Source organism: Belonocnema kinseyi, chromosome 5 (assembly GCF_010883055.1).
Source record: "Belonocnema kinseyi isolate 2016_QV_RU_SX_M_011 chromosome 5, B_treatae_v1, whole genome shotgun sequence".
Classification (NCBI taxonomy): Eukaryota; Metazoa; Arthropoda; class Insecta; order Hymenoptera; family Cynipidae; genus Belonocnema; species Belonocnema kinseyi.
Genome location: NC_046661.1, coordinates 103,521,158 through 103,539,969, shown reverse-complemented (window position 1 = coordinate 103,539,969; position 18,812 = coordinate 103,521,158). Strand labels below are relative to the sequence as shown.

Genomic DNA, 18,812 nt, shown 5'->3' with positions numbered 1-18,812 from the left:
GCGTGAAGGAGACTATGTAGAAAAATAATCAATAGTATTTTTGTATTGTTTTATAAATAAATAAATATTAAAAAAGAATTCCGGTTAATATTTGATTCACCCACGTACATCTATGTGGTTGATAAGTTTAAGGAAGCTTTCTTCCACACTCCTTCTTGCAGTCTGAACATATTAAGTTCTGTGAGCACATCTTGAATTGAAATTTTCTCAATATCCGCGTAGTATCTTGTTAGGGTGATTATGTATTCTTGAGCTTCCAGAACCTCGCTGTCAATCAAATCTTTTCCGCGCTTTGAAGGATCTAAAAAGTTGGCTGCATAATGAACAGGTTTTATGCAAAAGTCATATCGATACCCAAGAATCTGATTTATCTTATTATTATGTTCTGATAAGAATAGTGAACTTGGCACCACTTTTTGGATGTGCTCCCTGATTTCTGAGAATGCAGTGATGCCACGAGATGAATGGCTTCAGAAAAGTTACACATTCCTCGAGAACGTTCCAAAAGTTCGTATTAAGTAAGATCGTTGTTAAATCTCTGCTCAAAAGTTTTTCAGCTCGAGGATCTATGCACATCTCTCGAAGGGCAATTTTATTGATAAGAATACTTTGCATACACAAAAAGATCGTGTCAAACCTCGTTTTTCCTTGCTTTTGCAAAGCGGGTTGCTCAATAACAGTCCCTATAGATAACATGCATATATTTTAGTAGGATTAAACAAAATGATTAATTCTTTAAAATTAATATTTTGAACGTATGTTACCTGATTATTTAGCGGCAGCTTTTATCACAGATTGTCCTTCTGTGAAAATTGACAGGAGAATCTGGCTGGATTTCACTTCCTTAGTGGCTGTTGAACAGTAGTCTTTAATCTCGACGATGGTATGTACTTCTAAACATATATCCTTAAAAAATAAGTGGATTCCATGTAATAGACAACCATATGCTGTAATATGAGGATATTTTTCTTGCACAAGCTTCCAGGCTAGCTTCATATTAGAAGCATTATCCGTAACAATGCCGACAATTCGTTGAGCTCCGACTTCTTCTATAATCTCTAATATTATATTTGCAACGTTTAATCCAGTATGCCTTTCTGCTCCAGTAGAAATCGTTTCATAAAAAAATGGTTTTGGTGTATTTAGAATGACAATGATAATTCCCCGTCTATGAATATCGGACCAACCATCCATCTGAAGAGCCAAACATGGTGCTAATTCTATTTGCTCGTCAACTTTTTTCTCTACTCGTGTGAATTCCTCATTTAGTAGATGACTGGATAAATCATATCGTGATGCAAGCCGGAAACTTGGATTCAGTTTAAAAAAAAGATAACCAGTGATCATTCTCCACGACTGACAGAGGAGTACTCGAGCTATATATAGCCCTTGCAAACAAGATTGCCAACTTACGCTAAAAAGTCAATATACATTTTTAATTTTTAACAAATAAAAACATTATATTTTTTAAATTATATGATAAGAATGCAAGGCCGGTCAAAACTTTCTGGACCACCTCTTTTTTTATGAATGATTCAGTTCTATTAATTTTATTTACGTCAGAGCTAAAAAAATTTCTTTTTGAAGGGTTGAATCCTGTCAAATTTCTGTATAAAATGAGCTAAGGATGAAGCCAATATGTCTATTTTTGAAATAGATGTGGCAAAAATAGTGTAAATTGCTATAGTTTATTTAATTTTCAATAACTTTCGTAATAATCAATATTTTTTAATGCTCTCAAGTCTATTTTTAAGCTATTTTTCCACAGTATCGCAGCAGGTTATGAGCGTAAATCTCAAAATTTTCTATCACAGTGCAAGAACATAAAGTTGTTCTATTTTCATAAGATGTTGCGATACTGTGGAAAAATAGCTTTAAAATGAGCCCAAGCACATTGAAAAACGTTTAATATTTCGAAAATTATTGAAAATTTAAGAAAAAATTGAAATTTTCACTACTTTTGCAATACCTACTTAAAAAATAGACAAATTGGCTTTATTCTGGACTCATTTTATACAGAATTTTGAGAGCATTCAACACTTTAAAGAGAATTTTTTTTAGCTCTGACGTAAATAAAATTAATAGAACTGAATCATTCATAAAAAAAGAGATGGTCGGAAACTTTTGACCGGCCGTGTATATCGAGTTTATTATATTATTTTATTAGTGCATAATTTCAAATACTGAATATATATCACTATTTATTTATGAACACAAACATTAATAGTTTTTATTTATTTATCAAACGAAACGCGCCATGAGAATGTGCAGATATTTTATATTTCAAAACGAATTCTAGCATTACATATTTATATACTTTAAAAAATGATCGTAACTAATTCTAAATTTCTTGAATTTTTGCAAAACATGATGGAAACTTACTTGCAAAGTCTCTGAGACAGCTTTATCCTTCAAAATAAAATCATCCATAGAACTGTTGATCAACTTTATTCCTTTATTTGACGCATTAAAATCTTCACAGTCAGTGGTCTCAGTTGTGTCGTCTTTCTCAAGTTTTTCTCCGGCCACTTTTTCTTTGATTTCTGGCGAGCATTTCAAACAGTCTTTTATATGTTTAATTAATTGGTTTGTATTTGATAAATTTTCCCAACTGCAGTAATTGCATATAGCTTTTACAACAGATTTGTTATTTTTATTTTCAACGAGTCATGTAGAAAAGTGCTTATGCACACAGTGCCTTTCTCGTGGCATTTTGAAGTAATCAGAGAAACAATAAAAAAATTTTCACTAATATTACAATTCCACTGTAGAAATACTGCATAAAACTTCAAAACAAGTTTAAACTTGCGGCGAAGTGGCATAAGATACGAGCAACGAATCCCTAACCTGATCTGACTTCCGCGCATGCGCATTTGGAAGTTCTCTCTTTTCCCCCCAATGTTTCATGAAACGATGAAACTTTGAGTATGAAACATTTTAAAGTTTCAAGTGAAAGTTTCAATGTTTCAAGTGAAAGTTTCAATGTTACAATGAAACGTTTCATTGCTAACAACCCTATAAAAAAAGCGTTTTTTGTACTTTTAGGTTAGGATATCTTGAAAACCTGACGTGCAGGAGCAATTTTGAGTTCGGTTCCGGATTGAGCGCATCAAAATCCTTCGGAAATGTTTGGTCTGTTTTCTGGCTTTTGACTTTTGTGACACTTTGTCGGCCTGTGTAATCAGTCAAATTTGTGAGAAATAATTGTTTTAACAATTTATAATTATTATAAATAATTTCTATTTAGATACTGTTGGAAATATGCGGTTTTTCTGAAACATTCAACTTTGTGTACACTTTTCACTTAATGTGAGGTAAAAATTAAATCAATTTAAGAAACATAACTGTTTAAATAAAGTTATAAATGCCTTCTCGTGCATTAATTCAAGGCAGTTGCGGTTTTTTTTCTTAAGTTTCTAAATTTTCTTCGTCTTAGTTATGAACAAATAATAAACGAACAATGAAGATAATTATTTTAAAACAATCTTCCTTTTGTGTAAATATATTTTTCTGAATTAAGACAGATAATATAAATATTCTTCAAATTTTCTGCATGGATCATTATTAATCGTCATTTTTCCTTGAAGTAGTTGTTCAGTACCTCTCAGTTTCAAACATGTTGTTTAAACAATTATGTTTATCAACTCGCATTAATTACTAATTCACTAATTAAGAAGTCGACAAGAAAGATAAGATAGTTATAAACATTAATAATTTATTTTTATTTGCCAAATTAACGACCAATATCGTTCCGAAGACTTTTTACAATAATACTTTCAAAATTGACCAGAATGTTAAGCATTAAAAAAATCATAAACAAATTGCTCTATTGCTCAATGGCCAAATATCCTCAAATTTCTTTATGAAATCAACTAAACATGTTTCGTCAATGACCCTTAGAAATAATTATTTGCAAATTGATAACAATTATTGATAATTGAAAAATTTTATAAAAAATTGCAGTTTCACTTTAATGAATCAATAGGATCAGTTTCCTTAATGGAATTATCTACTTTTAATCAAATTATGCCAAATTGCAGTTTGATTTTTTTAAATAAATAGGCTGAATTTTCTTAGCAATATCAATTAAGGCTGTCTTCTCAATATCTCTTCGCAATGATGATTCTCAAATTGATAACAAATCGTTAATAATTTTTTTTTTATAATTATATAAAACTGCACAATTTTACTTTTTCTAATGAATGGGCTTATTTTTCTTGAGGAAATTAAAAAAAAAAGTTATTTTAATGACTATTTTCGGAATGTACTCCGCAATGAAAAACTCAACTTTTTGCAGAATCAAAACTAGAAATGCGTTTACCCAATTAACAAATAACAACAATTACGAATTACTTAAATAATTATAAATTTTTTTTTAATTCTAAAAATATTGGCAAATAATTGAAGAAAGTGTCATGAAAATAATTATGAAAAGCATAAAGTGAAAATTCGAAAAAAAATTGGAAGGATAATGAGAAAAAGAAACTTTTGTAAATAGGAGACAATAAGGAAATAAAGAAAGTAAGGGTAAAAGTGTATAGAGTAAACAAGAAGAAAAAATGAGGATGGATAAGCATGAGCAGTGAAGGGGAAAGTTATGAGGAAGCAAAGAGGGAAAATAAAAACATAAACATTCGGAAATAAGGCAATTCTGAATCGATAATTTACTATTTAAAATCAACTACAGTGTCAGGGGGGTGCTTCCACTGTATTGCCTAATGCAAAAAATGTGGCACGAGAGTTGAAAACGGCCATGCGGCGGCGCTAGTAGTAACTTTGTTCTACAAAACCATACAGTACCATAGGAAAATTGCATAAAAATTACAAAATAAATATAAAAAAACACTTTAAACTCATTTTTTCTTTATAGTGTAGAGTCAAGTAGAAAATGAGACTTATTTACTTACGTATTATTTTGTTTAATATAGGAAAAAGCAACAAAATTAACATAATTCAAATTTTTAAAAATTATTTAGATATTCAGAAATTATAAACAATAATAAAAAAATAAATAACGAATACACAAATGAAAGAAAAAAATTCCAGAAATATATATTATTGTCGAATTATAAAATTTTCAAATTTTCAAATAAAGACAAGATTTTTAATTAACAAAAAATAAAATCCCAAATTTCAAAATATCCAAAACTAAAATTCACCGACTTCAAAACCGACTTTTAAAATAAACGAATTATTAAGTTCCTGACAAAATTTTGAATTCCGTAAATTTAGAATTTTGCAACATAGTTAATTAATTATTAATTTATAAGTAATTAATAGAATTATAAATAAGGTAAACAATTTAATGAATCATTAATTAATAATTTATTAACTATTTTCGGAAATTTTAAATTTCGTCAAACTTAGTTTACAGAAATGGAAATATTTGTGAGAATTTAAAAATTCGTGTAATTTATAATTCGGCCATGTTTTGTTGTCGCTAATTTATGATTTAGTTATTCTTTATTTCGTTATTTTGTATTAGTCCCGGATATTCAAACACTTTAAAATATAGTAATGAAGATATAATTTTTTTTTATATTGCCGCTTTACAATATAATGCTACTATATAATAAATATAATTATTATATCTATATATGACAAACAAAGAATATGATAAATCCTGAAATATTTTTTCTATTACAATGAAATAACCAACTCTTAAATGTGATATTTTTTAATCAATTAGACTTTGTAACGAAGCTAAAATATTTTAACATTTGTATGTTTCCAAATTAAAAAAAATTATCTTACTCTCTTTTAAATTTTCCCAGCAATTTGAAGTAAATTTGTTTATTCTCTTGAAAACATTCAAAATTATTTTCAGTTCTACTAAATATTTCTTGAATTTACTCGATTTTTGTTTGTTTTTATTCTGTAATCTTACTAAATTGAAACATTTCGCTTCACAATCTTCTAAACTATTTTTGGAAATTTTCTAAAATTGTTTGTTATGTTTAAAAACCTTTTTGAATTTTCTCATATACTTCCTCGTTCAAAATAAAAAATTATCTAGAACTTCCACACGAATATAAGGAAAATTCTTCTTATTTTTTAATTTTGTCAGACCTTCTAAGCCTTCTAATTTCTAAAAATTATTCAAATTTTTTCTGCACTTTTTATTTATTCTGCAAGATTTTGAAAATTGCCCTAAAATCTGTCAGCTTCTTCTTTGACCATTTTTGAAATTTTCTAAAATCCTTTTAAATAATTTCTTTAAATTAATTTTTCGAAACTTGACTTGATTGGCCAATCAAGTTCGACCAGTCCCCATGGCGGGGCACTCTGACCAATCACAGGCATCGTAGAAAGTATACCTAAGAACATCATGACTTGATTCCTCAGTTTCAGGTCAGCCCTGAAGATGTGAACTGCAATGTTCGTGAAACGTCGGCAAACAATTCGTAGTTTTTTACACGAGTGAAACCCGAAATATCTCTTTTTATCAAAATGAATCATCGTGAAAGCATAAAATCTATTATCAAATAAAAAGTTATTTTAATTTTTCCTAGGAACCTGAAAAAATATCTTTCATTTTCGTGAAACTTTACAAAATTTAGAAAAAAACTTTACAAGTTTTATTTATTTTTGAATCGTTTCAAAACTTTTGATTATCTCTCAAACTTAATCAGATTTTTTCAGAAATTATGTAATATGACAAAATTGCAAAAAATTGCTTGAAAATCCTTCAAAACACTTTAAAAATTTTTAAATCTTCCAAGAATTTCAAGAACTTTTTTCACATCCTGACGAAATTCAGATTACCTAAAAAAATGGAAAAACTTGAAAAATTAAAAAAAAGGTCTCAAAGTCTTCTATATACTTTTAACCCACATTTTAAAATCTTTAAAAAATTCAATTATTCTTTTAAAATAAAACTGAAACCATTCCTCCTCAGATCTTTTATAATTATTAAAAAGCTTCTAACTCTTTTATTTGGGGTCTTCGGGTATTTTCATACCGGAGCGATAATTAATGGAAATGATTCGATAAAAAAAAAAAGAAAAACACTATTAGAAAAATCCACTGTGTCATTTTCACAATAATTATATAAATAAACTATTTTCTTCATACATTTTAAAGAGTATTTAACGGCTCTACATGACAAAAGACACATAATAGTCAAAACAACTAGAACAAAGTTACTACTAGCGCCGCCGCAAGGCCGTTTTCAACACATGGGCCATTTTCAACTCTCGGTGATAGGAGGCTGTACAGCCTACAATTCTTAATCGATTCTTAAATTTTCTCAGAAGTGACCAACAATAGTTGCATTAGAGCGTCTATGGATTAGATTTTTTAATTTGTATTCCTATCTATGTTTTAAAGAAATAAGCACAGAGCGAAAGTAAGACTTTTTTCAATTATTATTTTTTTATCTTTATACATATAACTCAATTAATTAATTCAATATCGAAGTGTCTGAAGAATATAAATAATTAACAGGAAGTCGAATCTAATTGATATAAACAAATTGTATTGAAAAAAAAATTTAAATCATGGAAATTTTACTTGCAAAGTATATTTGTGAGTTGAAATTGCTTGATTTTATTGAATCGATCATATCTGATTATGAAACTTTGATGTTTGGTATAACTTTTTTATTTTATAAACAAATTATATAAACAAATGGATAGTGTAGACATTTATTGGCTAACTTTAATCGTTTGATTTCTTAGTACCTTTAAATTATATTAGTGGTAATATTTAGCGATCAAGATGGGTCATTCGATATTATTTGTTAATTTTATCAACAATTTTGATAAACAAATGCATAGTTTGGTAATTTATAGAGAGAAAGTAATCGTTTTTCTCTGTACTTGTCTCTAAATTACATGAGTCGTGATTTTTACTGACGAAGAATTGTTAATCGATAATATTTGTTTATTTCATTAAAAAAATTTTATAACCACATGCATAGTTTCACTATTTATAGACAGACAGTAATCATTTTTCTTTCTAATCGCCTTGAAATCATATTAGTGGTGATTGCTTTGACACCAACTTATAATTTGATAATATTTGTTTGTTTTACAAACAAATTTTATGAACAAATGCATAGTTTCGTAATTTATGGTCAAAAAGTAATTGTTTTTCCTTCTTAACGACTTGATATTATATAAATGGTGATATTTAGTTATGATTAATTGTTATTCGATATTATTTATTTATTAAAAAAATTTTAACAAATATTATGAAAAAATGCATAGTTTGTCCATTTATAGACAGAAAGTAATCGTTTTTCTTTTTAAACGTCTAAAAATACTATAAGTAATGATGTTTAGTGTTGAAGACTTCTAGTTCGATATTATTTGTTTATTTTATAAATAAATGCATAGTTTGGACATTTATAGAGAACTTGAAAGCTAGTTCTTCTAGATTCTAGAACACCGCAAAAAAATGTCCAGTGATATTATTTGAGACCAATAATAAAAAAATATCACTTTCTGTCTACAAATGGCTAAACTATAATTTTTTATAATATAAACAAACAATATCAAATAACAAATCCTGATCCCTGAACATCATTACTAATATAATTTTAAGGCGGAAATGAAGGAAAAAGTTTACGTTAGGTCTATAAGTGGTAAACTATGCACTTATTTATAAAAATTAATGATAAAATAAACAAATAATATCGAGCGAGAAGTCCTCACCACTAAACAATATCACTTATTTAATTTAAATCCGTTCAGAAAGAAAAACGATTACTTTCTCTCTTTAAATGACCAAAGTATGCTTTTGTTTATAAAATTTTTTTATAAAATAAGCAAATATTATCGAATGAACAATGTTTATAACTCATCATTACTATTTATATAATTTAATGTTACTAAGGAAGAAAAATATTACTTTCGACCAATAAGTGCCTAAACTATGGATTTATTTATATAATTTGTTTATAAAATAAAGAAATTATACCAAACATTAAAATTTCATGGTCAAATATGACCCTGTCGATAAAATCAAGCAATTTCAACTGATAATTGTTTGTTAATATAATTTGTTTATAACAATTAGATTCGATATCATGTTAATTATTATTATTCTTTAGATACTTTAACGTTAATTTTCATCGAAAATGGGAATAATTAACTTAATTGTTTAAAAATATAAAATAATAATAAAAAATGTCTCATTTTCGCTCTTTGTTTATTTATATACAAAATAGAAAATGATAAAAATTAAAAAAATGTATACATCCATTGACGCGCAAAATTATAATAAGATAGTAAATTAGGGAAATGAATACGAAAATCAGGATATTGTAGAAGTAATTAATGACAAAAAGTAAAATGAGAAGAAAGCAATTAAGAATGATGATAATAATAAAACTTCTTTAAATAACATGGGGCAATGAGAAAATTAATAAAAAGAGTAAAAGGGAGAAAATTAGGGAAATTATAAGGGGTGAGTTAGAATTAAAAATGAGGCAGGATAATGCGAAATTAAATTCTGAGGAGTATGGAAAATGAGATTTTTTTTATCTGAAAATTAACGTTTTTACCTGAAAATGTAACTAATTGTCTTTTTCTGAAAATAGTAATTTTTCGTTAAAAAATTAAGTTTTATGATTTTCATTATCAATTCTTTTTTTCTATTGAAAATTTTTCTACTTTGTTGAAAGTTAAACTATTTATTAAATATTTATTTTATTAGCAGAAAATTTAAATATTCTACAGAAGATTTATGTATATTAGATGAAAACTCGTTTTTTTTTTGGTTGAAAATAAATTTTTTAACCGTAAATTAACTATTCTTTTGAAAAACTGATTGTTTTTGGTTAAAACTTCAACCGTTATAATTTTAATTGTGAATTCATATTTTTTGGCTGAAGATTCAGCTACTTGGTTGAAAGTTCAACTATTTTTTTAAGCATCCATTTTATTGGTTGATGATTGAACTATTCGTGGAAAAGTAATCTTTTTGATTATACATTTAATAACATGGTTGAAAGTTAAACTAATTTGTTAAAACTTTATTTTTAGTTGTTTTTCCTAAATCCAAGTATATCGCTGTTGGTCGAAATTTTCTAATTTTGGTTAAAAGTGCAACTGTTTTGTTCGAAATAATTCTATTTAGGTCGGTGGTTAAACCATTTTATTGAAAATACGTCTTGAATTATAAAACTCAATTGTTTTTTGCTTAAAATTAAAATTTAGTTTGTTTGGCATATCCGCTATTAAATTTTTTGTTGGTGATTGATCTTTTTTCGTTTAAAAAAATTTAACCAATTGTTTAAAAATTGATCTTTGTTAATAAAAAAATGTTCGTTGTATGTTGAAAATTCAACGGTTTTGTCAAAAAGTTATATTAGTTTTTAAAATTCAATTATTTTGTTAAAAATGTGTCTCGTTGTATAGAAAATTGATCTGTCTTTTGAAGAAATCGTCCTTTTTTCAAAATTTAACATTTTTTGTAGAAAACTAATTTTGTCTGTTGTTGAAAATTCAACTATTATGTAAAAAATGAAATATATAATATATAATATATTGTAATATATAATATTGTAAATATTGTAATATTGTAATATATAATATATTGTCCTTTTTATGCACTATTCATGCAATTATTTCTATTCTATATTTTTGTTGTTGTTAATTGGTATACTTCGTAGTGTTGATATCATATTCACAGTCCAAGAAAAGTCTCACTAATCGTTTCTATCTTCTATAAAGGACAACTTATCACTAAATGAGTGTAAATTCAACAGTTGTCTCTGTTCAATAAATTTGTCAGATTTAGATACCACAGATATCAAAGAACCATTTTAACGAAAATAATGGAATCAGAGTGCGCGTCGGATCCACAAATTTTTGAAAAAACACCACTGGTGAGTCAATTTTTAAGATCCTTTATTTTTGTTAAATTTGTGAATTTCCTATTTAATTATTTTTTCAAGAAATTTTGAGACATTAACAAATTTTTGGATTTAAAGATGCAATGAAAAGCTTAATAAACATACACATTACAAACAAATCAATTAACCATACATTCGCAGGATTTTTTTGTTACTTGAAAAGTTAAGATTAGATATTTTTAAATGTAAAGAAAAATGGATGGAAAATGAAAGAATTCACTGAGTTCAAAGGTGAAAGCAAAAAATCGAGAGGTTTTTCAATATTATGATTTGAGAATATTATTAGACGTTCAGTTCAAAGAGTGCTCGTGCCTAAGAAATATGAGAGACTTAAATAAAATTCCGGAAAATTGTGAATTTATAAAGATGTCTTCGCTGGTGAATGTTTTTGATTGCAAAAAATTTTATTTTGCTTATTTAAATATTTAAAGAATTAAAACAAACAGAAGAGGAATAAAATTTTACTCAAGATCATATAACAATTACATGCCCTATTATCCTTAAGTGAGAAAAGATGCAATTTTAAGAAGACTGATTAAATACGTGGAAAAGAATTTAAAATTCTACTAACCATTATTATCATTATTATTTATTATTGTCATTTATTTTTATAACATTTTTTAAATAACTAGAAAACAAACATGTGTGAGATTTTTTTTTGATAATTGATTAAAATTAATTTATTAACATCAAAATTAATCAATAATATGTTTTTTTCAAACAATGATTTTTTATTAGAACTAACCATTTTAGAAGAAACATGCTGATATAATACAACAAAAAATTATTAAAATTTCAAATCTTCTGTTAAAAAAAGGTTTGTTTTATATTAAATTACCGATTATCACAAAAACTGTTTATAATATTAGGAAAAAATGATAATCTGATTCAAGGATATTTGTTTAAATTAAACCCATGGCCAGTGGAAACGTGAACATAACCTTAAACTGTTTCATAATTTGTCCATCTTTTTGTTACTTAATATCGATATTCCGGATAAAAAGCGTTGTCTAAACCAATGATAATAGGAAAAAACTTTATCTTCATTGCAATCTAATTCTTTTTAACACTAAAAATAACTATTTATATTGAAAAACACCGATGTTATTTGAAATTGCTAAAAAACTTTTAATATATTTTAAAATCTAATTTATTAAAACTAAAAATACGTATTTTCGACAAAAATCACTAACATAAACCAAAATTCTTAAAAAATTCTGAATAAAACATAACCTAAAATTCTGATAAATTATGGTTTTCCCTTGAAACATAATGATTTTTGAATAAAAATTACAAATTTTGTCAAAAACACTGACACAATGCAAAATTGTTCAAGTTTGTAAATTTTATTATTTTAAACGAAGATCAATACATTTAAATGTAATCATTTTCGTTTATAAACACCAATCTTTCAGGTTCAAAACATCAACAAAACCTAAAGTTGTTGAAAAATTATAAATATTCATTGACATTCAATCATTATTTATATAAATCACCAATCATTTTTGACGAAAAATCCTCACATCATATTATAGAAAATTAATTAAAACAACCAATTTCCTGCCATAAGCGTTAATACAACCAAAACTGTTCACAAATAGTTAATACGATCATGTTTTTTTTTAAATACCAATTTTGTATGCAAAACGTCAGCGTAAACAAAAATTATTTAAAAAATACGAACCTTTTAAATGTAATGTTTTTAGTTTGAACATGTAAATTTTTGGTAAAGAACGTTAGAAACAAGAAAAATTAAATAATTGAAAACTTTTTAATCCCGAAATTTAAAAGTTTTTTTTTAAATAACAATTTTCGCTCTAAAATGCTAACATAGCCTAAAACAGTAAAAAAGTTATTATTCTTCTTTCAAATGTTTTTTTTTTAAACCATTTTTCAACAAAAAATAGCATAATAAGAAAAATGTTAAAAGATTCTACATTTTTTTAAAAGTATAATGATTTTTGTTTTAAAAAAAAATTTTTTGGGTCAAACGCTAACACAGTCTCAAGTTGGTTAAGAATGATGAACCTTTAAAATCTAATAATTTTTGTTTAAAAATTTAAATTTCTGGTAAAAAACGCTAAAAACCCGACAATATTAAATTGTTAACAAAAATTTTATATTAAAAATCTCATAATTAAATTTTAAAAAAGCACTTCCAGTGTAAAAATCTAACACTACCTAAAATTGTTGAAAATTGGGAATCTTGATTATTTTTGAATAAAATGCCATTGAAAACAACTAATACATCCCGAAATTATTATAAATTTTAAGTCTTCTGCAAATTTTTATGATTTTATATCAATTTTTTTTCAATTTTACTCTTCGCCGGAATGCGCACCAGTAGTTAAAAAGCGCAAAGCTTTTAAATTCGCATGAGGTTTTTAAAATAATTTTTCCTATGAAGGGATTATTTTTAGATTGAGTTTTCAAATCTGAAAATCTATTATTTTTATTTTACCATTTGTTTCTTTTTATTCATAGAAAATTCATTTTTTATGTACAATACATGAAATCAGTCCAAGTAAATTTTTGTTAAATAAAAAATGCAACATAATTCGCTCATAATTTTTAATAATATTTTTAAGCAAGAATGTGATGAGTTGATTGATCCATTTTGTATGGAAGATCATCCCCTGACAATAACTTTCGAGGACATAACTTCTGCTGCCTTCAAAGTGAAAACTGGAGTGATAAACACACCATGCGTGGTATGAAATTTATTTATTATATTTTATAATTTAAGTTTTACAAACAAAAATAATGAAATAGTGTTTTAAGTACATTGAAAAGAATTTTTTAGAATGTTAAAATCGATTTGAGACTTTGTTCACTAGACCCCTAAGTGCGTTTATGGTTTAAACAATAATAAATTGTCAGAAATCTACAAATTACTTCAGAGAAAAGTCTCACCATTAAAATGAATTAGAGAGTTCAAATAAAAATAAATTATTTATTGTACAAAGATGATCCATAATAACTAAAGATTATGTATGCAGATTCGCCTTAAGGCCAGGGAAATGTTTAAAAACCAAACAATTCTCAAGCTAAAGTTCTTTTATTTATGTTATAAATTCTATTAAATTGAAAATTCACCTTTTATTGTAAAAAAAGTCATCTTTTTTAGTTGTGAATGAACCTTTTTTTCGAAATGGTAGTTTCCTCTAAAAAATCGACTTTTTAACTCAAAGATTCAGAAATTTGGATGAAAATTAGATGTTTTTTTCAAAACAAAATCTAGCTTTCTATTTGAAAATTAGACTTTATTGCTATTTTATATTATAACTATTTGTTATCGAATTTCAATCTGTGAATATTAATTGTTCAAAATCGAATTAAATTGCTAAAAACTCAATTATTTTGCTAAAAATTTAACTATTTAATTGAAATTTTTTAAATAAATAAAAATATTAGTTTGAAAATTTATTTTATTTAAATGCAAATGCTAATGTTTGAATTCGAATCTGCAGATATAAATAGTTGAAAATTTAAATACTTGGTAAAAAATGTAAATACTTAGTTAAAAATTTCAACAGTTTTTGTTGAGAATTCGTTATTTTTTATAGAAAATTCGATTTTTAGAAATAAAAATTTAGTTTTAATGGTAGGAAAGTAATCCGCTTTCGTTAAATATTCATATTTCTTGGTTAATCATTAAATTCTTTGTTGCAAATTTAATTATCTCGTTAAAAATTAATTTATTTTTGTTTGACCATTCGGCCATTCAATTAAAAAACTCTTCATTTTTAACAGCTTGTACTTTTTAACTGTAATAAAAGAGACCAATTTTTTCGAACCGGGAAAAAAACCGGGAAATAACCGTGAATTTTTCCCGCCAATAAAAGTTTCTTTTACTTTTTGCACTATTTTATCATGTCTTAATTTTAAATAATTTTTTTTTATTTCTAGGAGTTAGTTTGCATAATCTCCTAACCATTCCTCTCTCTTCCCTCAGTAGCTACGAACAATCGGCTAAATGAATGAAATTTTGATCTCCATTTTAGTGAATTGATGTACAGAATTCCTGAATGTAAGACCAATAATCCAACGACCAAATTTAGAAAACCACCATAAAAAATTCCTATAGCAACTTCAAAAAAGATAAAAATTTTCATAAAAAATAACCGAAAGAAATACTTTTTTTGGATAAAAATAAAAAAGAGGGAAGAAAAATGAGAAGCTAAACTACCAAATTCCCTTCCTCGTCTTTTTCATTTCGTTCGACTTTTTTATTTTTATTATTATCAAATTACAATGAAAAAGACATTTGTAAAAAATAATCACCAACGTTTCGGCATCCATACAATACCCTTATCAAGGCAAGACAATTTTGAGCAGCCAGGAATAGCAACGTAACCACGATGCTCTCTCCCTTTTAGTAAATTCGTTGCTGCTCCTGTCATCTGTCCTCTTTTTTATTTTTGTAAAGAAAAAAAACTTATTCGCTTTTCTTCTTTTGATTTTAGTTTGAGAAATTCAGCACATTAACTTGATTATTAGACGTTGAAAAGAATTTTGAATTAGATTTTAATATCATTTAAATTTCTTTAATTTTGATAAATTGACCCAATGTGTAAGATCCCTCTTAATTTAAATAAAATTTCGTTAATTTAGTAATAAAAACACATAGATTCTTTCACAAAAAATCTTTGTACAGCAATCGAAGCTTTCGGCCCTGACTGGTATGGATCTTTATTTAAAAAAGGAATTTTTGCAAACCACAGGAAGTTTTAAAGAACGTGGAGCTCGAAATGCCCTGTTGAAACTTTCCCAGGAACAAATAGAAAATGGAGTAATTTCTGCATCTTCGGGAAATCATGCATTGGGCTTGTGCTACCATGGATCCCTATTAGGAATTCCAGTAACTGTAGTCATGCCTGTCGTGGCACCTATAATGAAAATTACTGCCTGTCGGCAATATGGAGCAACTGTAATAGTTGAGGGTCTTGATATGAGTGAAGCCAAAAGAGTGGCTCTTAAAAACTCAAAGGAAAACGGACTAATTTATATCAACGGGTGAGAATAAAGATAAAAATAAAATATAAAATAAGAGAGCTACATATTCCTATTTTCATCAGAAATTAACGCTTTTCAATTTTATTTGTTTCGCAGCTTTATAAAAACTAAATTCTAGAATTTTCAGCGAAGAATATCATCAATCATTACTTATAAGTCATCACATAACAGTCGTCATATATTTGTCATCGGCTAGTTATTACTTAATAATAACTTATCTGGCACAAGTTATCAAGAGTCACTTATCAGCCAGTAATAAATTTGCAGCGACTATTCATTAATCGTGTATCATTAGACATTCGGCATCAGTCATTCCCTATCCACACATCTACTTGTTTACACCGTATACACTCATTCACTCTTTTAATTTATTTCAGTTAACAACCCATCACCCACCCACTCATCCACCTATCCATCTACTATACACTCATCCACACAACCACTCATCCATCAATCTATCGATCTGCTAACACACCTATTTACACATCTACACATCCACTCAAACATATATTCTATTCATTCATCCATTTGCCCATCGACTCATCCACTTATTCACTTAGCCACTTATTCGCCTAATCGCCCATTCACTCATTCACCCATTCATTCAACCAAAATCCTCTTATTCACTGTTCCACCCATTCCACCTATCTACCCACCCACCTACTTTTTCGATTATCCACTTATACACTCATCTACTTATCAAATTGTCTACTCATCTATCCTAAACATAGTCATTTCCTCATCAGTTTATCTACTTAGATGCTCATTTATCAATTCACTTGTCCACGCATCCGCCAAAATACGCTCATTCACTAGGAAACAGAATGGCCTAAACACTTATTCACTCATTCACTTTTTTACCCATCCGCTAATCCACCAAAAACACACTTAACTACTCATCCACTTACTCACTCGTCCACCCATTTACACATCCACCTTGCCAAGTATCCACTTATCCCCTCATCAACAGATCCATCCATCCGCACACCTACTTATTTGTCCATCGACTAATTCACTCATTCGCCTATCCACTCACTCATCTATTTACTCATTCATCCAACCAAAATACACTTATTCACTGGCCCACCCATTCCAACTATCCAACCACCCATCTACTTATCCACTTTTCAACTTATCCGGTTTTCTCCTCATTTACCCTAAATACACTTATTTACTTGTCCTTCCAACTACTACAACATTCATTCACCAAAATACGCTTATTTACTGAATAACCCATTTACTCAAACACTCATTCACCTGTCCACTTATTCACTTATCCGCATATTCCTACTATCCACTCAATCATCTACCCATCCATTCATTCACTCATTCACTTATTCACCTATCTACTTATCAATTTATTGAATCAAAAACACATTGGCCCAACCAATATCTACCCATTCATCCACTCACTAATGCACTTATTTACTCATTTACTCCTCCACCCATCTACCCATGCACTCATCCAATTATCCACTTATCTGATTATCCAACCCAAATACACTCATTTGCATATCTACCGAACCACTAATTCAGCAATCCGCTCCTCCACAAATTTACACAAAATACACTCATTCACTTGAATACTTATTCAGCAATCCACTCCCCCACTCATTCACACAAAATACCCTAATTAAACCAAATATCCATTAACCCATTCACTAATTAATCAATACAATTACTGACTTAACCACACATTCACCCATCCGCTCATTTACCCACATTCTCATTCACTCATCCATTTATCGATTTATCCACTTATCTACTTATCAATTCACTAACGCCTCTACAAATCGAACCATTTACACAAAATAAACTCATTTACTCCTTACTCATTCGCTTATTCGCCCAAAATACACTTAATCACTCATCCACTTGCTCACTCGTCCATACATTCATGTATACATCTATCCAACTATCCAATTATCCCCTTATCCACCCGTCCATCCATCCGCATACCTACCCATTTGCCCATCGACCCATGCACTTATTCATGCATCCACTTACTCATCCATTTACCCATCCATCCAAACAAAATACACTCATTCACTGGTCCACTTATTCCAACTATCCAATCATCCACCCACTTATCCACTTATCAACTTATCCGGTTGTCCATGAATTTCCGGTTATCCATGATAAATAAACTCATTTACTCGTCCATCTATCTGCTCAAGCAATCATTCACCCATCTACTTATCTCCGCATTCACTCATCCAAGCCTTGATTCATCTACTTATTTACTCATCAATTTATCAACTCCTCGACACATTTAACTCTTCAAATAAAATAAACTCATTCATTCTTTACCCATCCGCTAATCCACACAAAATACTCTTAATCACTCATCCACTCACTCACTCTTGCATCCATCCATCCATCCCCTTCTCCGTTTATCCAACTATTCACTTATTCCCTCATCTACCCATTCATGCATCCGCACACTTACCCATTTTCCAATCGACTCATACACTCACTCACTCATACACTTACTCCTCCATTCAATTACACAGGCCAACAATTTTCAGAACCAGAGACCAGACCTACTATACCCGAAGGTTTTTGCTGCGCTGAATCCGAATCTGACCTCAGAAAAATTCCATCACCCTCAGTTTTCGAGATATTCTAACCTAAAAGGGTCAAAAACCCGTTATTTTGATGTGTTCGAGGCCTCGTAACATCGCGAAAAATTTTTTTTCACAAACTGACAATGGCATCGTAAAGAACTACTCTTTACCTTCAAAATGCGATGCCTAACTTTTTGATAAGATTTTTCATAGCCGAGATATGGCGGTTTCAAATATGAAAAATTTCACCCCCAAGCCCGGTAACCTTCGAGCCCATAACCTGAGACTCCCATAACCCGATTTCCTCTACCCCCAAACCCGGTTACGTGCGTATCGTTGAGCTTAAACCCCTACAATCCAATTTCCTT

General features: G+C 28.3%; 1 protein-coding gene across 3 annotated transcripts in view; it reads left to right on the top strand.

Annotated features, from left to right (window-relative positions):
• Positions 1-18,812, top strand: part of LOC117172661 (L-threonine ammonia-lyase) — a 65,100-nt gene that overhangs the window by 15,513 nt on the left and 30,775 nt on the right. The window contains exons 2-4 of one of the 3 annotated variants that reach the window (XM_033360786.1): positions 10,619-10,834; positions 13,450-13,572; positions 15,519-15,877. In XM_033360786.1, the coding sequence (XP_033216677.1) occupies positions 10,784-10,834; positions 13,450-13,572; positions 15,519-15,877 (533 nt within the window). In that variant the 5' untranslated portion in view covers positions 10,619-10,783. Of the gene's footprint in view, positions 1-10,618; positions 10,835-11,168; positions 11,240-13,449; positions 13,573-15,518; positions 15,878-18,812 lie in introns of those variants that run through there. The other 2 variants (XM_033360785.1, XM_033360787.1) reach the window with 2 other exon arrangements.